Source organism: Podarcis tiliguerta (assembly GCF_965153285.1).
Source record: "Podarcis tiliguerta genome assembly, chromosome: 2".
In the NCBI taxonomy this organism is placed as follows: domain Eukaryota; kingdom Metazoa; phylum Chordata; class Lepidosauria; order Squamata; family Lacertidae; genus Podarcis; species Podarcis tiliguerta.
Window position 1 is genome coordinate 113,872,236 of NC_139535.1, and position 21,772 is coordinate 113,894,007.

A 21,772-nucleotide genomic window follows, 5' to 3' on the forward strand; every position below is an offset into this window, starting at 1 on the left:
CCAAAATGGTGCAACAACTCAGTGCTGAGTGAGAGGGGGAGGGAAATGACAAGTGGGGGTGGGGGTGGGATTAAGTGGGTAGAACACTCAACAGAATCATTTCAAACTGCAACGTTTCATTGCAGTACCCAAAGTCTAAGGAAAGGAAGAAAATTAAAACTTCCAAGAGTAGAGAGCAGCAGTAGTTAAGCACACGAAAACTAGCCAGCCAGATTAACAAATGCCTGCAGAAAAAGATGAGTAAAGAGACAACGGTCATTGAAGAGGGTGCCAGACAAATCTCCCAGGCAGTGTTTCATAACCAGGGTGTGTTGAAAGATAAATGTATCTAGAAGGGCTTTTATGTTCTTACACAAGGAGATTGGTATTAAATGGGGCACAATGTAATCCCAGAACATGCAGTAAAATGCAGATAAAGGGGAAAGAGTGTAGATAACGACCATGAAGATGCTAGTATTTATATGTTCAATGTCACCTATTGCCCCTTTTAAGACTCAAAACCACCTAGATTAACAGATTGTACAGTATAGAAATGTACTGCTTTATTCCAGCAAAACAAAGCCTTGCAAACACAGGTTTACCTGCCCCAAATGCAAGCCTGTCAGGCATTTGTGCCCTTAAGAAAACCCAACACATGACTCATCCTACAGACAACAACAAAATTCACTTTGTGTCAAGCTCCTCAGCCTTCATCACAGCACGCAGAATGAATCGCTGTTAAAAAGCAGCTTGCACAAGTGTTGTGCAAAACTGGGAACAACCCTCAGAATATAGAACATTTTACTTAAGAAGCACAGCAGATTGCACAAGCAACTGATAAATAGTATTCATCATTTGCAAAAGGAATACAGGCAGCATTTGAGAAATAGTTCTGTTTTCACTGTTCCGAGAGTGCAGAAAACCAAAGTGTTGTATATCTAAATGTTTCTACAGGGGAATGTCATTCAACCCATCTAATATTCACACACACCCATTTTGTCTAATTTCATTGACTGCATAGTTGGGCTCTCATAGGTACAAGGAGAAAGTCATTTTGCAAGTTGTTGGTTTTTTTTTGGGGGGGGGGGGGGAAGCAAACAGAAATGCTTCCCTGCCACCCATGCCAGATAAAGAAAAGCAGTAATGATATAGATTTTGAAGGCAGCTGGAGTAGCTTCAGCCACCTCCACATATGTACAGTATTCCTACATCCACACAAATTCTAATTTTACTACCTCAAGCATCACTTTTAAAAACAACTCAAGAGTCACAAGCAGATTTCCAGAATTCATTAAGTGCTAAGTTACCGAAAGCTAGTCCCTGGGCTTCCACCTCTTTTATTACTCAGTTAATAAAAGCAAACTCCAAAATGCCTGATTTTAAGGAATAATTACCAAGTGGCAGATGGCATGCACCACAACCTGCCAATGTACCTTTAGAAACGGTAACTGTGCTGTGAGTGAAATTCCAGGTTCTTGAAGGCTCAGTCCCTCCTGAGTGTGCCAGCAGGTAAAGCAACACAATTAATCGCGTTGTACTGCTGGATTATATGATTGCATCAACATCACCAAGAGGAAATGTCACATTGGGAAATTAGTGCTCACAGTGTTGTTATTTTTAATTTCCTTTCTATAATGTTTCTTTCTCCTTCGGGCAAATCTAAATAAAAGTGCCTATGTCACTGAAGATCAGCACTGGAAAGAACCTAAAAGCTGTCTAGTGTAAACCCATGTTATGGGATAGAATTGTCTACCCATCAGTCAACTGATCTATGCAATTTCAATGGTATGCAACAAATTAACCCTCACCAAAACAAGTCAGCTGAAAAGTTGATTGCTCCCCGTCCCCAACAAAGATGGAAGAGAATCTGAACAATTACTTAGCTTTCTGCTGAAACTAAACCAGAGAAGTGTCTTTCAGAAAGATTTGGCTTGCCGAGTTCATATTAAGGATTCATCACAAACACCAGCCTTACAATGTGACAGCATACTGTAATCAATGCGTAAAGCAGTTTCCGTATTCTGCCTCCTTCAGTAAGCAGCAATCAGGAAAGAGCTGTAAAAGTATACCTACCCAACCTATGAAGCACCTTTATTTCTGAAGTTAAGCCAGCATAAATGTAACCATTCTATAGTTACTGACATCAATCAATTAATCATTCAGATGCAGATTGTGAAGATCACCCCCTGCTTCTATGTAGCTAACTACCAGAGCATAGTCCACTGAGGGGAGGTAGTTCTGCATCTAGAGTGACTGAACAAGAGGAATCGCATAAGGCAGACACAGGACATGAATTACCGTATTTTTTGCTCCATAAGACTCACTTTTCCCCTCCTAAAAAGTAAGGGGAAATGTGTGTGCGTCTTATGGAGCGAATGCAGGCTGCACGGCTATCCCAGAAGCCAGAACAGCAAGAGGGATCGCTGCTTTCACTGCGCAGCGATCCCTCTTGTTGTTCTAGCTTCTGAGATTCAGAATATTTTTTTTTCTTGTTTTCCTCCTCCAAAAACTAGGTGCGTCTTATGGAGCGAAAAATACGGCGCTTAGCTTCCGGGGAATCTAAAAAGCAGCCTTCACCATGTGTCGGCTTTGGGGACTCAATTCTCTTGGTACACTAATGGAGCCCAGTAAAAAAGGTAAAAAAAGCACTTCAGGAAAGTCCCAAATGTGCTCAGTCAGAATGAGGGCAGCTGCCCTTACATCTAATAGCTACACCTGACTACTTCTTCCCACCCACACAGGGGTAGTTATTGAAAACAAGCTTAAAGTTTCAATAATCCTTGGTCTGTACACCACATAAAAGTGGCATTGGATTCATTCTTATTGAACAGCAGATCCAGGGAACTAGTTTACAGAGCTCAAAAAATGCAACAAAAGCAACCCAAGGGATGGAGGGAGTCTCCCAGGGAAGGAAGGTTGTAATGTTTGGAGCTAATTTTTAGTTCAGAAAAAAAGCAAGTGGGAGGGTATCAAGAACATTACAGAAGTGTTTAAAATTATGCACGGCATAAGGAAAGTGGATAGGCATGACTTCTCTCATTATAATAAAAGTTGGGGACACTTGGTTTCAAGACAGATGTGAGGACAGATTTATTCACGTGGAAACTAGCTAAACTGTGGCATTTGCTATCATAAAGTACAGTGATGGCCACTACACTGGATAGCTTTAAAAGGAAATCAAACTAATTCACGAAGGGTAAGTCTATCAACGTCTACTAGTCATATCTCCCGATATGCCCCACGGAGGACCCCAAGGTCCATAAATAGCAACAGCCTAGAGGTCCCGGGCCCTAAGGAAGTCAATTAGCCTCAACCAGAGCCAGGGCCTTTTCAACACTGGCTCCGGCCTGGTGGAACGCTCTGCCTCATGAGACCAGGGCCCTGCAGGATCTGATTTCTTTCCACAGGGCCTGTAAGACAGAGTTGTTCCGCCTGGCTTTTGGCTTGGAATCAATTTGATTCCCTCCCTCTCTTTCTTTTTTCCTTTCTGTGTTGGAACTCCTTTTTGGGGACTTCCCTGGCTTTTTTCTGGCCCATGTAGGACCACTCTGGATAGTTAGCCTTGGTGAAGACTTGATGTTTTTATCCCCCCAAAAGTTTTTGATTGAGTTCCACTGAAATGAGGCTGCATCTTAATGTTTTTTTTGTTTTTTAAGCTGTATTCTAATCTATTGTTTTTATATTTGGTGTTAGCCGCCCTGAGCCCGGTCTTGGCTGGGGAGGGCGGGGTATAAATAATAATTATTATTATTATAGTCATTATGGTTATTTAGCTCCAGTATTAAGAGGTTTGCCTCCAGTACCAGCAGCTGCCGATCTCAAACAGATTACCATTTCCCTCAGGTGCTGCTCATGGGTTTCCCAGAGGCATCTGGCTGGCCGCTGTGATGACACCATGTTCAACTAGATAGGCCTTTCATCTGATCCAGCAGTGTTCCTATGATGTCTATGTCTGCTTCCTCCATCCATTATCAAATAGCAGCAGGTGACCAACACAAAAACATGTGATCTGCCCTATCCTTCCTTTTATGAAGGAGTCTATCCAAGATGGCAGCCTGAATGGCTGCATCTTACTTGCAAGAAAGAAAAATTGTGGAAGTCAGATTCAGAAAGTCGGCCATCAATACAGTATGGTTAGATGCATTCTGAAATCCAACTAGGTGTCCAACAAGTTATGCAGTGAAAGCAAGAAAGTTACATTTTGATGACGTGAATGTGAACAGTTACTTCGGGAAGTAATAGTAGGCTCTACTTTACCGTTTCCTAAAAAGCATTTGTTTTAAACAATCCTATTGCTATGAAGAAAAATCCTGGGCAAAGCTGTACTAGATAATCACTCTAAATAAGGTGCAAATTTGATGTTCATTACCAAGTTTTAATTCTTACAGTACTGCTTAATGCAAGAGCAACATGTTAGGAATCAAACTATTCAGGATAAAAGTATGATCAACTCAAGATCAAGCTTAAACTTGCTACGTGATTGACACATGTGCAGCTTATTATGACAGTCTTACCATCCATGGATTTATCTATTTTACAACTTGGTAAAACTGTGCTTGTGTTGCACACCCCAGTTTCATTCAGCAAGCTACAGCAAGTTATGGATGGGGATGTGTAGCTTGCATGACAGATTAATGTCCCCCCACCATTTTAGAGGAAGACATGACAACATACAGTATTTTCATAATACACCCTCCTTACAAAAGGACATCACATGGTGCAAGCAGGAAGCAGTGGCTCATAGGATACTGGACCAAAAGTAACATGAGATGCCATTTGGTTCAATTAAACTCCGTGCACCAGACACAGAGACGAAAAGTGACACATGCCAGTTCAGCCTTCCCAAATAAATATTTCAGAACTCAGCCCTTCGAGGAGCTCCATCAATCAGATGGATATCCTTCCAAAAAGCCACTGGACAGAGCAATTTCCCTTCCTTACCTCATGCTGTAGGCACCAGCGCCCAGCTCCTGCCCAATTCCGGAGAGGCTGGCATCGAAGTCCTGAACCAGCCCGGACTCGATAACTTCGTCCGCGAGGGGCAGCTTCAGAGCCCAAGCCATCTTTGCGCAGCACCTCGGGGGGCTGACTAGCCTCGGGCAGAGAGAGAAAGTGGGGGGGGGGGGCTCCTCCAGGAAGACTCACATGCACGCCAGGATGGCCCCGGGCAGCTTTCCAGGCACCATTACCTATCCCAGAGAGCCTCCCCTTCAGACGAACACCGGCCACGTGGAGGGGAACCCCAACGGCCAAACGCCCATCTTCTTGAGGGGTGGGGGGCAGTCCCGCTTAGCACCCCCCCCCGCCGCCTTTGCAAAACAACCCCCAAGCCTGCACCCCTTTGGGCTGCTAGGGACCCGACCCCCCAGCTACGTTTCCTCACGTGGGAAGGGTAGAGGCAGGCAAGCAGCTTTCAGGGAGCGCGAGTGAGGGAGAAGTCTTGGGCCCCCCAAACTCGACCCCCCTCAGCGACCCCAACTGTGGGTAACAACCCGCGCCTACTGCGTGTCGCCTCACAACGACCCCCTCCCAGAAGAGGGTCTCTCTCTCCCCACAGCCGCCGCCGCCGCCACCACGTGGAGCCAAACACGCCCTCCGGCTCCCGCCGCCCGAGGACGCGGGAGAAGCCCAAGCGGCTCCCTCAGCCGGCGCTTCCCCGTGAGGCAGGCGCCCCCTCAGCCCCACACGGCGGAGCCCGGCCGCCCTCGCTCGCCGCCGGTGGCTCCCTCCCCGCCTAACCCGCGCGCGCGAGGAAGCTGCCCAGCAGAGCCGCGCTCGCTCCCGCCGCCAGCCCCGAGGCCTCCTCCAACATGGAGGCGGCAGGAGGGAGATAAAGAGACAGACAGAGAGAGAGAGAGAAAGGCAGACAACTCCGCTACACACGCAGAAGCCCGGCCGGGCAAGCGACCCGCCCCGCCCCGCTCCCCCGCAGCCAACCACGGCCCTCCTCCCTGCCCACTCCTCCACTCAGCCAATCGCAGGGCGGGAGTGAGGAGGCCTCTCTCGACCCATAGGCCGAGTCGCAGAAAGGGGCGGGGCCTCGAAGGTGGTTATTTGGGTGCCCGGCGCAGAAGCGTGGGTGAGAGGAGCGGGGCTTCTCGGCGCCTGCGTGCCTTGGGATGGAGGGAGGGAGGGGGCCTAGGTGCGCGCGTGCGCGTTGGGTTCCCGCTCCCCCTCGTGGCACCCTTTAAATGCTGGAGCGGGCGAGGTGCAGCGCGGTTGTGCTGAGCGAGTCCGGGATGCGCAGGGACTGAACCTGCTTGCACACTTACTCGGAAGACAGCCCCATGGTGTTTGTTGCAGGGTTTATTTTTTTTAATTCGAATAATAGAATTGTAAAGTTGGAAGGGATCCCGGAAGTCATCTGGGCCAACCCATAGCTGTCAACTTACAGATTTGAAAATAAGGGACCAGCAGCCTCAAAAATAAGGGATCAGCAGCCAAAATAAGGGATTTTCCAAGCACAGGTATGTTCAACCTCTGAGCCCCTCCGAGCCAAAGGCAGAAAGCCCAGCCAGCAGCCAAACGAAGCTTCAAGTGGTGGTTCCCACAGCGTAGCAACCCGGCAAAGGGGATGCAGCAAGGAAAACCACCGTCACCTCTCCGCTGGGAAGCGCTGAGCAAAGGCATGTCCCCAGCAACACGGCCTATTTGAGTGGCACAAGGCATGCCAGTCGTTCTTTGATGCCTTATTGGGTGAGCAACGCAGCCAAGCAACACAGTTGGAGCCTCCCTCCTCCCTGGCTGGCAGGGAGGGAGGGAGAGGAGCTGCTTCCTTTGAAACCTGGGAAATTTAAGGGACATCATCAATAAGGGACAGCAGCGGGACACAGTGCTGGGATAAGGGACTTTCCTGCCACATAAGGGACGGTTGACAGCTATGGGCCAACCCCCTGGAGTGCAGGAATCATAACACATGGTCTCTCATCCAACTTGAAACCATATCAGGCCCTGCTTAGCTTTGCAAATGCACTAGCAGTTTTATTGCTGCACCACCAATTATTTCCCAAGGTACACCTAAATCCACAACCTTGACCCCACTTAGCAGGGAACGTGCATCATCCAAATTCAGCAGTTTAGTTATTATCAGGGCTTTTTTTCCAACCAGAGCTCACGGGAGCTCAGTTCGGGGCATATATATATATATATATACCATATTTAATAAAGACACCACAGTCTCCGCTGTGCCTCCTCTGCAAAAGGAAACATGAACCCTGGATGAGTGCCTGGAACCCCTAGAATCTCACACTACTTGCAGATTGGGGTGGCATGCAAAACAAAAGTATCTTCCCACACCTGACAAAGGGATCAAAGAAGGCATTGGTCTGGCGAGAGGATCGCTTTATTTCAGGCCTGTTCCTTCACAGGCCTCCTCCTACTATGTCCTAGATTACTCTCAACTATATGAACCTTCCTTCTGTAGGCCTCCTCTCCTAGGATGCCTGGCTTCTGTGCTATTGGTCTCAGCAGGTTTAAGTCCAGGACTCCTATGTCTTCCTGTGGAGTAAGGGGACTGGGTAGACTTGTCTGTTCCCTTTGGCCACGCTAATGGAATTCAGAGGAACAGCCTCAAGAAAGCCTCTGCCAGGGGAGTAAGAGAAAAGCCTTTTACTGGCACACAGGAACGTCCCCCCCATAGAGGGCTAGCTAATTTAGCCTGTTTCTCTGCTCCCTTGGAAGTATTTTAATGATTGGGCACCTCATTGAATAAGTGTAGATCTTGTCAGCTTGTCATCTATTATTGCCTGATGCTGCCACCTACTGATTGTAGCTTCAAGAGTGTGCTATGGATGTAGCACTTGTGTTCTTCAGCTCTTCAGTTAGAAGGACACAACTGTGCTTTGAAAAGACAGGCTCTCACATCCTACCAACCTCGACTCATGTTGTTGTTGTTTAGTCGTTTAGTGGTGTCTGACTCTTCGTGACCTCATGGACCAGAGCATGCCAGGCACTCCTGTCTTCCACTGCCTCCCACAGTTTGGTCAAATTCATGCTGTTAGCCTCGAGAACACTGTCCAACCATCTCATCCTCTGTCGTCCCCTTCTCCTTGTGCCCTCCATCTTCCCCAACTTCAGGGTCTTTTCCAGGGAGTCTTCTTTTCTCATGAGGTGGCCAAAGTCTTGGAGCCTCAGCTTCACGATCTGTCCTTCCAGTGAGCACTCAGGGCTGATTTCCTTCAGAATGGAGAGGTTTGATCTTCGTGTAGTCCATGGGACTGCGAATAGCTGTGCTTTACATGAGTCGAGGTTTTTCCCCCTTCATGGATCACTGCCTTGTTGTGGCGAAGGGGCTTGAATAACTCAGAGAAGCTATGAGCTATGCCGTGCAGGGCCACCCAAGATGGACAGGTCATAGCGGAGAGTTTTGACGAAACGTGATCCACCTGGAGCAGGAACCGGCAAGCCACTCCAGTATCCCTGCCAAGAAAACTCCATGGACAAAGTCAACAGGCATATAAAACCTTGACTCATGTAAAGCACAGCTATTCACCACAAGCAGCCCCTGCGTGTGTTGGACTGAATACAGTCATGGCAATGGAAAAGCAGAACATAGAGCATAAGATCAGACCAAAATGTCAGCCTTCAAGCCTCTGGGAAGCTTACAAGCATGGAATATTTGTGACAGCTCTTCATGCCTGCAGCTCCAGGTGTTCAGAGGCAGGGCCAGTTCTTGGGAAAGGTGCCACACCGTGGGCACCCTTCCTGAATGAATCCACCTTCTCTAGCTCCAACCCATTCATCTTCCCAGTTTGCCCACTCTACAGGTTTCGGGTTCGGTTCCAGGAGACACAACTGAATGATGCCTTGCTTCCGTTTGAGATGAGATGAAGAATGACTGAGGCATGCTTGAAAGCATATTCTCTAACCCATCGTCTGTGTCAATGAGCGCTGGGTCCAGGGTCAAATCTTGATTGATGACATGCCTGCATATATCAATTCCCTGCCAACCATGCGCAGCTGCCACATGCAGACTGAATGCTACACACGTTGGCAAATGGTCAAAACACAAATGTCGGCACTGGCAGCACCGCAGCATGCAACCTGCTGGCTATGAGCAGGGCCTCATCCTGGGAGATGGCCCCCTCAGTGGTCTCCTTTGCTGATTCAGGCTCTCATCTAAGAGAGGGAGAGAAACCCGTGCAGCCAACCCACAAGCCCCTTCTTATACTGTGCAATTGAAGAAGCCACCCTTTACTTTTAAAAGCGGAAGGTGAGCAAAGGAGGGCCATCTTGAAAAATCCTGGTTCAGGGGGGATGGGGGAAGAAAAAAAAGGATTAGTGATCCAACATGTGAAGATTAAATTTGGGTTACGTACGCTTCAGGTTACATATGCTTCAGGTTACAGACTCCGCTAACCCAGAAAGAGTGCTTCAGGTTAAGAACTTTGCTTCAGGATAAGAACAGAAATCGTGCTCCGGCGGCGCAGCAGCAGCAGCAGGAGGCCCCATTAGCTAAAGTGGTGCTTCAGGTTAAGAACAGAATGGACCTCCGGGACAAATTAATTACTTAACCCGAGGTACCACTGTATTATCATTTGTGTATGAGTCACATTCCAAATCAAGGATTCAGCCTTACTCCAACAGCCATGATCACTTCTGTGTGGAAGATGACATTTGACACCATACTTTGCAGCGCACTGTGTATGCCAAATAAGCCCTCATGCACATTCCTTGCTTTTTATGCGTCCTGTCTGCTGCCGGGTTTGCGGTGCTAGAGGAAGACAAGGCAGCCTCAGCCAATCCCTTTGCCCAGATCCCACTTGACAAGGATTTAGAACCAAGATCATCTGCCCAGGAAGTTAGACAGCCTAGAGGTGTCCCAGTTTGGGAAGTCATTCTCAACAAAGGTCTGCCTTTCCTTGCTTAGAGTCTCCTTGCAATTCCAAAAGGCACTTGTGTTTGATGCTACTGGCATTTGCCACCACCCCAGTGCTGAAGTGTGGTTCCCACAGAACACAAGGGCAGGAGAAGGGTGCCTGATCCTTGCCTGCCCCTCCCTTCCCAGCATGACTTTGGAGGAGCTGATACGAACCCATTCAGCAAATCACGCCTGCAAGCGCCAAAACTGTCGCTTTTTAAAACAACGTTAGCAACAACAGCAGCAGATCCAGGGGACTTAAAGAGGACTAATAATAATAATAATTTTCTTCAGTGAATAAAAAGTCTTTTAGTTTAATAGTGCTCTGTATAATAATAATAATAATATTCACAAGAAAAAGGAGATATAAATTATGCCACTATTCTGCGTAGATGTTGTTAATCTGGGCCTGTTACCAGATATGAAGAGATAAAAGTGTCCACGAAAATAGGTTGAAGTGAAATAGGGTTTTCACACATTCTCCTTGAAATGAAACAGGAATTTCTGGTGGGTGCCATTCTGCTGCCATCCCTAACGCTATATTTTTTAAAAAAAACAAAAAACACAGGAAGTCCTTCAGAAAACAAAAACCCTGATCATGTTTTGTCTGACACAGAAAGAAGCTAAATGCGTATGTATTCCTAAAACCCTTCACAGCTCCAGTACAACACTCAGGAAGGAAGGACACGGCTGACATTTACACGATTTGGGTCATGTGAGGGGTGGGGAAAGGCCGGGACACATTGAAACCAGAGGAAACCCCGTATCTCACTCCTTCCGCTCCAGTCTTTACTGTCAAAAGGGTCAGCAGGTGCAGGGAAATATTCACCACAAGGTGCTCACAGCAGCAACGCACAGGGTACGCAAGAGGCTTGACGCCTTCAAGGAATCTGGAAGACGTTGAGTTTGCTGGTGTTTTTGAGAGTCTGTCGCCGGTTGCAGAACCAGACCCGGACCACCTCCCGGTCGTAGTTGAGCTCCTTGGCGATCTCTGTGATCTCCTGGCCCGTGGGCAGGGCGTTCTTCTCAAAGTAGGCGTTGAGGGCCTCGATGGCCTGCGGCGTGAAAGACGTGCGGCGCTTGCGCTTCTTGGACGGCTCGCCGCCCACAAACTCCATCAGGTTCTGCTGGCCCTCCTGGTTCCGCAGCTCGGCCTCGCTCAGCCACTTCTCCAGCACGGGCTTCAGCTTCTGGGCGCTCTTGGGAGTGATGTCCAACTTTTCGAACCTGGAAAGCCAGCAAAGGACCATTGAGGAGCACTGAGAGTTCCTACAGAAACCTGAACTAAAGGTTAGCAAGATGCTAAAGGTCCCATCTTGAGTCCCTCTCGTGTCTCAATAGTAGGGCTGGGAATGTCCCCTGCCTGAAACCTTGCAGAGCTGCTGCCAGTCAGTGTAAAGGTAAAGGGACCCCTGACCATTAGGTCCAGTCGTGACCGACTCTGGGGTTGCAGCGCTTATCTCGCTTTATTGGCCAAGGGAGCCGGTGTACAGCTTCCGGATCATGTGACCAGCATGACTAAGCCGCTTCTGGCGAACCAGAGCAGTGCACGGAAACACCGTTTACCTTCCCGCTGGAGCGATACCTATTTATCTACTTGCACTTTGACATGCTTTTGAACTGCTAGGTTGGCAGGAGCAGGGACCGAGCAACAGGAGCTCACCCCGTGGCGGGGATTCGAACCGCCGACCTTCTGATCGGCAAGTCCTAGGCTCTGTGGTTTAACCCACAGCACCACCCGCGTCCCTGCCAGTCCATGTAGACAGTACTGAGTTTGGTGGGCCAAATGGTCTGACTCGGTAGAAGGCAGCTTCCTATGTACCTGGCTAGACTGCTCTTCCCCTCCATTTTGGGGCACCAACCCTTTAGCCCAGAGCAGAACTCAAAATTTAATTTTGTTAAAATGTGGGGGGGATGTTATGGCCATCTGATGGTCTGACAAATTTGCCAGTACCATTCGGGGACTTCCCATCAAGATGGTAGGGTGTGCTCAGCTGAGTTCCACAGGCTATTTTTTTGTGGTTTGACTGGGATTGCTTGTTGGTTTCTTGGTTTCTCTTTTATTAGGTGTTAGGCTCTTTTATGTGCCCCCTCAACCCCCAGGAGCCGGCATCATAAATCAGTTTTAAGGGAGCCTTGCAGCAACCCCCACTGTGGCATCCTTGGCAGTTACCTACAGGCTTTTAAAACTCATTTTAAGGACTTTTTAACATTTCTTAACCTATTAAATCTTTATAAATTTTAACCTTTCAACTCCCCAAATCCTTTAAAATATTCTTAAATACTTTTCATGTTTAGTTTTACAATCAATTTAACTTTTCAAAGTTAGACTTCCTTCCCCCTCTTTCTGTGGTTCCTTAATTTTTTAAATATCTTCTGCATATCCAAATTAATTTAATTTGCTCATCTACTTTAAATATATACTCTTATGAAACTGCAGGTTACTACAATAATCCTGCTAATGTTTTTATCTGTTTGCAATTTATCTGTAAATATTCAGTAAACCAGTATAAATAAAGAATAAATGAAAACTCTTTCTCTCTTTATATATTTTCTTAAATACTTTCAAATACAGCGGTACCTTGGTTCTCAAATGTCTTGGTACTTAAACAACTTGGAACCCAAACACTGCAAATCCAGAAGTAAGTGTGTGAAATTTTCCCGGAAGCTGAGTGTGCTCCGTTTTGAGTGCCACACTTCCATTTTGAGTGTTACGCTGAGGTCTGTCTGTTTTTGCTATTTATTTTGCATTTTTGTTTTTGCGGCTTTTTTGTTTTGTTTTTGTGACTGTGTGGAACCTATAGTAGTTCAGCTACTGATTGATTGATTGTGTGACTGCAGTACATTGTTTATTGCTTTCATTTTATGGATCAGTGGTCTCGCTAGATAGTAACATTCATGTTAAATTGCTGTTTTAGGGGTTGTTTTTAAAAGTCTGGAACGGATTAATCCATTTTGCATTAGTTGCTATGGGAAAGCGCGCCTTGGTTTTGGAACGCTTTGGTTTTGGAACGGACTTCCGGAACGGATTAAGTTTGAGAACCAAGGTACCACTGTACTTTTAAGGCTGGGGGAAGCCAATGAGGCTGGAGACAGAGGATGATTCAGTGTTCGTGGACTGAATGCAAGACACATGGCCATCCGATGACTGGCCATTATTTGATGGGTTGCAAGCATATTACCTTGAGATCCCACTGCTATATTTTAAGGGTGTATTCAAAGGGACTGGGAAATAGGCAAGCACAGCATTTATTTCAAATGCCCAATACTGGATCCCATGACTGTGCGGCAACCACGCAGACTCAGTGGAGATGTCATGGATGAAGGAGCCCTGGGGAACAGCAACATCCATCTCACCTGCATATGGCTGACTGGCTGTAGGCAGGTCCTTCGGTAGCGGTCAACGCCTGCCCCACCTGCGTCTGCGTTAGACCCAGAGATAGGCGTCGGATCTTGAAGTTCTTGGCAAACTCTCTAATCTCCTCCAGGTTGATCCCGTCTTCGTCGCTTCCGCTGTTTGGAGGCTGAGGCTCTAAAGGGAGTGAAGAAGTAAAAAAGAAAAAAAAAGGACCAGTAAGGAGATGCAATTTACGCCCCTGTCACGGCACATGGGGAAATCCTAACCCTATGCAGTTGCGGCTCCTGCAGCCAAGCACACAACAAATGCTGTCCACTGCAGTTGGTGGAGGAGTGGAACACACATTTGGACACCTTACACCACAAAGCAGGAACCCAGGAGAAGAGCCTGAGAAGGCTGCTGCTGCTGCTGTGTTGCAGCACCTAAAGGCTAATGCTGACAACAGGCCTCTTCAGGCTAAGCAGCCTCTTCTTCAGGCTAAGAGAGTTGTGCAGGTGTCTTAATTTTTATTACATTCCTATCCCACCTTTCTCGCATCATGGAACCCAAGGCAACATCCCTGTGGTCCTCAGATGGACAGTGACCAGACCCAGACTGGCCTAGCTTCAGCCTCGTGGGTTGCAATGCTTTCTCGCCACACAAATCGGGCACTTCCTAATTTCCAAAGGAAACTGCAGCTTGCGCGCCCACCGCAGCTGGCCATAAGGCTTGGACCGTGAATCACTTCCCATTACCAGCCACCCCCTCCACCTGCCTCCAAAGCCAAAGGGGTCGCAGAGATGCTTACTGGAAACCAGCTGGCTGACAGTCGGAGTCTCTGAGCAGGTGATGGGGACAGGAGCAGAAGCTAGCTTGGATGCAGGGGGTGGGCTTGCAATGACTATGGTTGGCTGTGGCAGAGTTGGGGCGGGTTGAATTGGCTGGACCTGGCAAGGCAGCAAAAGAGAGTGACGTTAAGAACGTGGTTTTTTATTATTATCAGAGACTGGGGGTTTTCATGAGCTGTGGGGCATGGCTTGACGAACAAACCTAATTAGCAAGGACTGTCTGCAGTCCTGGTGACTCAAGGAAGATCAAACACACAATCGGAATCATGCAAACTAATATGCCTGTTGTTTGCTAATTTTGCCCAATGCAAAAGCTGTACAGTGGTGCCTCGCAAGACAAAAAGAATCCATTCCAGGAGTCTTTTCGTCTTGCGGTTTTTTCGTCTTGCGAAGCAAGCCCATTAGCGGAGTAGCGCTATTAGCGCTATTGGCAGTTTAAGGGCTAAAAACGGCTTTTTAAGGCTTAAGGGATTAGCGGTTTTGCTTTTAAAATGCTTTTAGCAGCTTAGCGCTTCAGAAAAAGGGGTTTTGGAGCGAAAAAAACCCTCAAAAATTTTCGTCAATTTTCGTCTTGCGAAGCAAGCCCATAGGGAAATTCGTCTTGTGAAGCGCCTCTGCAAATGGAAAACCCTTTCGTCTTGCGGGTTTTCCGTCTTGCGAGGCATTCGTCTTGCGGGGCACCACTGTATTCCTCCACCTGGAAGCCCTGTCCCCTCTGATACAAATTAGAATGGAAGCAGATGTGATATAAACATATGTCACAGCAAGTCTCTGACTTGCAGAATGAACCCTGCACATTCTCACTACTGAAACAGCAGTGAGGCAAATCGAAACATCAACTCAGCCAATAGCTTTGTCCCTTCCCTCAGGCTTCTGATCTTTCTTTTACTGTTCTGTCCTAGCGGTCTGTTTTTTTTTTATTATTATTTTTAAAAAACCATTATTTAAAAACTGAAAATCTGTTAAGGGACCTTGGGGTGGTGGTGGATATGTGCTTTTTAGTGACATCACAGGCAGCAGCCAATCAGTGCCATGCACATCTGCCTTCAGCTGCAAAACTAGTAGAGTCTGTTTTTCCAGTGCTTGGTCTTGCGAAGAAAAGGCGCACTCAGTTTGAATGCAGTGAGGGTGTTGCTAAAGTGACCCACTGGTTCTAAAAAACTTCTGTATTCACCCTCACTCAGGATGAGGTTATGTGGCTCATGCTCACACGTTGCATCAATGAACACCCAGTGATGGCTAACACCACTGGCTGGCCTGTACATATGCGTCATCACAGATTGACACAAACATTTATTCGTAGTGCTCTGATATTTGTACTGCCTCAGATAACAGTTTACAATGGAGTCGTTTCATACATTTCAACCGCCAAGCCCACAAGGGTACAGGTCACCAGAATCTCAAGCGTCATTACAGTGGTGCCCCGCAAGACGAATGCCTCGCAAGACGGAAAACCCGCTAGATGAAAGGGTTTTCCGTTTTGGAGGTGCTTCGCAGGACGAATTTGCTATGGGCTTGCTTTGCAAGACGAAAATGTCTTGCGATTCCAGGGGGGGTTTTTTCGCTCCCCACCCCCTTTTTCTAAGGCACTAAGCTGCTAATAGCCTTTTAGCAGCTAATCCGCTAATCCCTTAAGCCTTTAATAGCCGCTAATAGCCGCTAAACCGCTAATCGCGCTAATCCGCTAATGGGCTTGCTTCGCAAGACGAAAAAACCGCTAGACGAAGAGACTCACGGAACGGATTCTTTTCGTCTTGCGAGGCACCACTGTATTTAATTATCCACACCATAACCCGCTTCACTCAGGAGGGTCCTCCAACCTCCTGAAAGGCTTTTAAACTCCTGTAAGTGGTTTTTAGGATCCGGTCTGATGTGTTCATTTCCTCCCCCCTTTCTATGGGTGCCCCATGCACGCCCGCTTCCTATCCTTCTGCTGCAGAGTCTGCCAGTGGTTTCCCCTAAGAATCAGCTGTCCTTGCTAGCTGAAGCTCACCTCACTCTTTGCTGGAGTTTCTGGTGTGCTAGGTTTTCTGACAGCTGCCGCTGTCGCAGTCTGGATGGTGCTGCTAGCCAAGGTGGCAATGACCTGGCCTTGGGCATTCAAAAGCAGCTGCGGCGTCACTGCCTGCAGCTGTAGATTCTGTGCCGGCAATGTAGCAGGGGCGGCGTTGGCTGTGGCAATTCCAGCTGGGTTCACCACCCACGGAAGAGTCCCAATGACCTGGAAGAGAGGAGAAGGAAAGTTGCATCAGGGATGCAGTGCAAAGGTTCTCAAATCTCTCCCCCTCGCCTTTGCAGGGTTGGAGGATGGCAGGACAAAAGTGACGGTGCTATGAGAAACAAAAGGTGTGTTGGGGGGGAGAGTTTGCAGAATAGGGAGACTTTCAACTACTCGTGGGCTGAGTCAAGCTTGTGCATATTTACACATCATATTTCCCCCCTTATTTTGATGCTTTAAATGTGTGTTCACAGCTGAAAATAGTTCAGCGTGCTTTAAAACAGGGAATAAAAAGGTAAAGGACCCCTGACAGTTGAGTCCAGTCACGAACGACTCTGGGGTTGAGGTGCTCATCTCGCTTTACTGGCCGAGGGAGCTGATGTTTGTCTGCAGACAGTTTTTCCGGGTCATGTGGCCAGCATGACTAAGCCACTTCTGGCGAAACCAGAGCAGCGCACGGAAACGCTGTTTACCTTCTTGCCAGAGCGGTACCTATTTATCTACTTGCACTTTGGGAGGGGGCGTGCTTTTGAACTGATAGGTTGGCAGGAGCTGGGACCGAGCAACGGGAGCTCACCCCGGCGTGGGGATTCGAACTGCTGACCTTCCGATCGGCAAGCCCAAGAGACCACAGCGCCACCCCCCCAAAAAGCAGAGAATACCAACAATTAAAACTCCACCCCAGCAGTTTTTTCACTTCTGCCAGTTTTTCACTGCTTGTAAGCTGCCTTGATCAAAGAATAGTGAAACTAAAAGTTACATAAACAAATAAAACATTTAAGAAAACGCCGTATTTTCTTTAAATAGGAGGTCACTTAACACCCATTCCTGTGCCGCTTAGTAGTGCAAGAGGTGCAGGTCTCCTGTGGCTTTGATTGGGTTCTGGAGTCAAATGGCACTTACTTGTCCCTGAGCATTGGTCAGGATTTGTCCGGTTATCCCTTGCACACTAGGAATGGTGTTTGCAATTACTGGCGTAGCAGCCAGGGAGCTGAGGAGCTGAGTTTGGGCTCCCAGAGAAGCCGCACTGATCTGCAGGAGGAAACAGAAGTCAAGGATTGAATTACTCTGCATTCTCATTAACAGTGAGACTTATCTCTCTGCCTCAGCTGCCTCCCCACCTTTTTCAGTATTGTGCATGTGATGCCCCAGTCTAAACAATCCATTGTTATGAAGCCCTTATCAAGAATACTGCGCATTCATGAAGAGGTCTGTTTGTATTGCAATCAGCCCCTAACCTGCTGGCTGACCAGAGTAGCTGCCCTCTCCATTAGTAGCATTAGTAGTACTACCACACTGAAAGAACAAAACAACTTTATTTCCGCACCACTATTTCCAATGTGCTTTGTTCAAGGGCAAAGATGTTTTCTGGGTGCTGAAGCAGCTAGTCATGCATTAAGTCACCCACTCTGAATTAAGACCAAAGAAGGGTTGTGATGGGCAGTTTATGTCAGAGATGCTGACAAACAGCTGGCTGGCCACTGTGAGACCAGGATGCTGGTCTAGGTGGGTCAGTCTTTCTTATCGACATGGATTCATGGGTCGATTCCAAGGATAGCTTTGCGCTAGTGCAGGAGTCAGCAAGGTTTATCTTGCCTGGGCCGGATCAGTCCCATGGAGATCCCTCCGTGGGTCGGGTCGCGCGTGTGTGCACCCACGATTTTCAGCGTCTGCACGTGCGCAGATGCGATTTTCTGGCATCTGTGTTGACGCGATTTCCGGCACCACGGTAGCAAGTCCCTGCGCTGGTTTAGCGCAGTGAACGAGCAGGCGGCTCGGTTCGGTGGCGGCTTGTGGGCCGGTCAAAGGACCTGCATGGGCCGCTTCTGGCCCGTGGGCCTTAGGTTGCTGACCCCTGCACTAGCGGAAAGTGCCTGTCCCAGCACAGTAGTGCAACCAGTTTTCACCAACCCCCACCCTCCTCCGCTGAAGTCCTGTGTGCTACATCTCACACTGTTTCAGTGGCTCCCCCAAGACCCAAAAGCAACTCTGGATGCTGCAGCAACTTGCACAAGTGTTTTCTGCTAACACAAAGCCTTTATTTGTTTGTTTGTTTTATTATTATTATTATTATTAGTAGTAGTAGTAGTAGTAGTAGTAGTAGTAGTAGTATACAGCCGTATACCCGTAGATCTCAGGGTGGTTCACAACATAGAATCATAATACAGTAGTGCCCTGCAAGACGAATGCCTCAGAAGACGAAAAACTTGCAAGACAAAAGAGTTTTCCGTTTTCTGAGGTGCTTCGCAAGACGGATTTCCCTATGGGCTTGCTTCGCAAGACGAAACGTCTTGCGCCTTTTTTTAAAAAACCACCAATGCATTCCTATGGGAAACCGTCAATGCACAGTGGTGCTTCGCAAGACGAAAAAACTTGTAGAACAAAAAAACTCGCAGAACGAATTAATTTCGTCTTGCGGGGCACCACTGTATAAAAAACCATTAGATACAACCCCATGGTATTTGTTCAGTATGTAAAGGAACCCCCCAAAAGTTGCTGCTCACGTTTACAACGGAAGCATTTAATGAAAGAACTTCCTCTCTGTAAACATCAGAAGACAGGTAGCCTTAGCGCCAAACTACACTTGACCTCTCCCCGCTCCTTGCAGGCCTCTGAGGAGATCAGAAGGATCTGTGGGCCCATTGACAACTTCTCCCTCCTGCCCCCATCCCCAATCTTCTGCGCTAGCTCTTCATCGACGCTTCCAGCTCCTTACTATTCCAGGGTTAAAGGCAAATCCTGCTGGCTGAACTGTGATCTGGGTTGGCGTTTCCAAGGGCTTGGCGACAGGTGGTGTGGATGCTGCGGCCGGCTGCGGCAAAATGGCTGGCTGAGCCTGAGGCTGGAACACAGTCTGTGTTTGGGCTGGTGGCCGCGGCTGGACTGTTTGCTGCGCCTGGAGAGGCTGGGCTGGCTGCAAAGGGGCTTGTATTGCCGTGTTCAGCACTGCGGCAGCTGTGGGAGCAAGACAAGAACACTCAATATCGCCGCTATGCTTTGCCATTCTTTCTTCTGCCCTGTAAATCAAAACGGTCCCATTGCTAGTTGCTTCAATCCGTGAAGTTACACCTCTACATCTGAGGCCTCGATCCTATACACACTTACCTGGGAGTAAGTCCCATTGAACACAGTGGGGCTTACTTTTGAGTACGCACCTATAGGATTGTGCTGTAAAGCAGGCAAGCAAGCGGTAAAGCTAAAGGGAAGAGCAGGTGTTTTATATCCAGACTGTTGCTGCTGCAGCTGCACATGATTGAGATAAAAGATGAGGAAACCTCTTTTATCATATCCAAATTAAGAATATGAAAGTTTGTGTGTTACACAGAACTCTGTATCACTGCATCTTCCTTGCTCTCCCCTACTGCATGATAAAGCCAAGGCTTTCTGGAAGCCTCACAGTTGCTGTAGCAGCTGTCACAATTGATAGCCTCTACATCCACCAGGAGGCTTCAGATCACAGGCTCCTGTGTGAACAGGCCACCGGTGACAAGATGTGCCTGCAGAAGTAATACTGCCGTGGCCATACTGTCTTCATTAAGCGTCCCTGCCTTCGTACCCTCTTCTCATTAATTGTTATTCTCATACATACAACTTGGGACCAGGGTATCTAAGAGACCACCTTGGCCATTTATCTGTGCAGGCAATTGCACTCATCAGATGGGGCACTGCTGACAGCACCATGTGCCTGGAGGTACACCTAGCCTGTACTAGAAACCAGGCTTTTAGTGTTGCAGCTTCAGCTCCCTGGAATCAATTACCAGCCAAGATGAGACAGGGACCCAGCATCATGATGTTTAGGTGCTCACTGGAGAGGTTTTTGTTTAAGAAGGTTTTCAGAATAAATTGCGTTATTGATCTTATAATTTTCTAAAACAGTTGTATTGTTTTTAGTACCCGTGTTTGTGTGTTTTATCCAGTTTTTACCTTGCACGCCATTTTAAAATAAAATTTTTTATTAGTTTTCAATTACAAGAAACCAAAATAAGCCTTATTTTATCCGTATCAAATCACAATACCAAATCAAATATCAATTAATCAACTTTCCAAATGTATTATTTTGGTGGCCCCCCCATGCGCTAGAATTACAGGTTTGATCATTTCTTTTAATTCTGCCCATTTTGATGGCTTTAAGCTGTGAAGCAGACTGTAAATTGGTTAAATAAATAGATAAAACCACTGACTGGAACAACAGCCTCTCTTAAATGAAATTGGGGGTTGGGGGGTTGGGAGACAAGCATGGAATCGGCTGCTCTGAAACTGACTAGACACACTGCACTGTAATCTACTGAACAAGCTCAGGGACTGCTACTGAATTTGATGCGTACCTGGCCAGGGGCCACTTTGATGGAGGCCCTCAGCTTCCAGGGGATCCCTCATTCATTTCAGAAGAGGTAACAGATATGAAAATGTTATCTAGTTTGCGCAACTAAAACTAGCAGATGAACTCATCAACGGGATGCTCCATAGTGTGGATCAGAGCAATGGTCACTAATATACAGTTAAAAAAAAGCACTAGCCCATAGACTACAACTCCCATCAGCCCCTACCAGTATAGCTAACGGGAAAGGATGATGGGAGCTGTAGTCAAATGACATCTGGAAGGGCATGACTTTGGTTGCCCCTGCTGCAAAACATGATTCACGCCCTTCATTCTAAGATAATGGAAATGGAAATATTGCCAATGGCTCTTTTTAAACTACCCCCCTTCCACACTGTGTTATTTTAAATTAACCCCCTGCTCCTCCACCTTCTGTTTACTCTTAAAGCAATACAGTGGTACCTCGCAAGACGAATGCCTCGCAAGACGAAAAACTCGCAAGACGAATGGGTTTTTTGTTTTTCGAGTTGCTTCGCAAGACGAATTTCCCTATGGGCTTGCTTCGCAAGACGAGAAAGTCTTGTGCCTTTTTCTTAAAACCGTCAATGCATTCCTATGGGAAACCGTCAATACACAGTGGTGCTTCGCAAGACGAAAAATTCACAAGACGAAGAAACTCGCAGAACGAATTAATTTCGTCTTGCGAGGCACCACTGTACTGCGTTCCCTAAAGAACGCAAAGTATTTCTGGGCCTCTGCAGAGAAAGGGGACTTCTGGTTCTGCACAAGCCCTGAATGATGACTGTCACAAGGAGAGACCCCCTAAGAAGCTGTTGTTACCTTGCAAATTGGCTATAGGTGATTTGAAAATTCCCCCAGTAGTAGAGGCAGCCGTCAGTCCTGGGAGGGCAGCAACCGTTGCTGCAGGAAATGTCCACACAGCCAGCCCCTGCTGACTTGCCACTTGACCTGCAATACTGATGGGGATAAGAAGAGGTTGAGTAACTGCCCCTGCCGGAACCATAACGCCTGTCACAACTGTTGCTAAGTTTTCCTGAGTCAAGACCTGCAAAAGTAAACAAGATTTAAAAAAGAAAAGGGAAAAAAGAAATCAACGCCACTGCAGACAGCATCAGCGCAGCAGCAGCAGCCACGTTAGCAAGCCCACAGGAGGCCCAGCCCAGCCAGGAGACGCCTGCCTGAGTTGTGCTGT

The 21,772-nt window shown here is 47.5% G+C and overlaps 2 protein-coding genes across 2 annotated transcripts in view; both read right to left on the reverse strand.

Moving 5' to 3' along the window:
* The window catches only part of TFCP2 (transcription factor CP2), a 39,235-nt gene extending 33,356 nt beyond the window's left edge, over positions 1 to 5,879 (reverse strand). Inside the window, exon 1 of the mRNA XM_083427670.1 lies at positions 4,921 to 5,879. Coding sequence (XP_083283796.1) covers positions 4,921 to 5,042 — 122 coding nt within the window. The 5' untranslated portion in view covers positions 5,043 to 5,879. The remainder of the gene's footprint in view (positions 1 to 4,920) is intronic.
* A 4,243-nt stretch (positions 5,880 to 10,122) lies between these two features.
* POU6F1 (POU class 6 homeobox 1) overlaps positions 10,123 to 21,772 on the reverse strand; it is a 40,375-nt gene continuing 28,725 nt past the window's right edge. The window contains exons 5-11 of the mRNA XM_083427549.1: positions 21,400 to 21,625; positions 18,958 to 19,196; positions 17,145 to 17,273; positions 16,017 to 16,244; positions 13,984 to 14,122; positions 13,196 to 13,370; positions 10,123 to 11,065 (exon numbers count right to left, since the gene is read on the reverse strand). Coding sequence (XP_083283675.1) covers positions 10,720 to 11,065; positions 13,196 to 13,370; positions 13,984 to 14,122; positions 16,017 to 16,244; positions 17,145 to 17,273; positions 18,958 to 19,196; positions 21,400 to 21,625 — 1,482 coding nt within the window. The 3' untranslated portion in view covers positions 10,123 to 10,719. The remainder of the gene's footprint in view (positions 11,066 to 13,195; positions 13,371 to 13,983; positions 14,123 to 16,016; positions 16,245 to 17,144; positions 17,274 to 18,957; positions 19,197 to 21,399; positions 21,626 to 21,772) is intronic.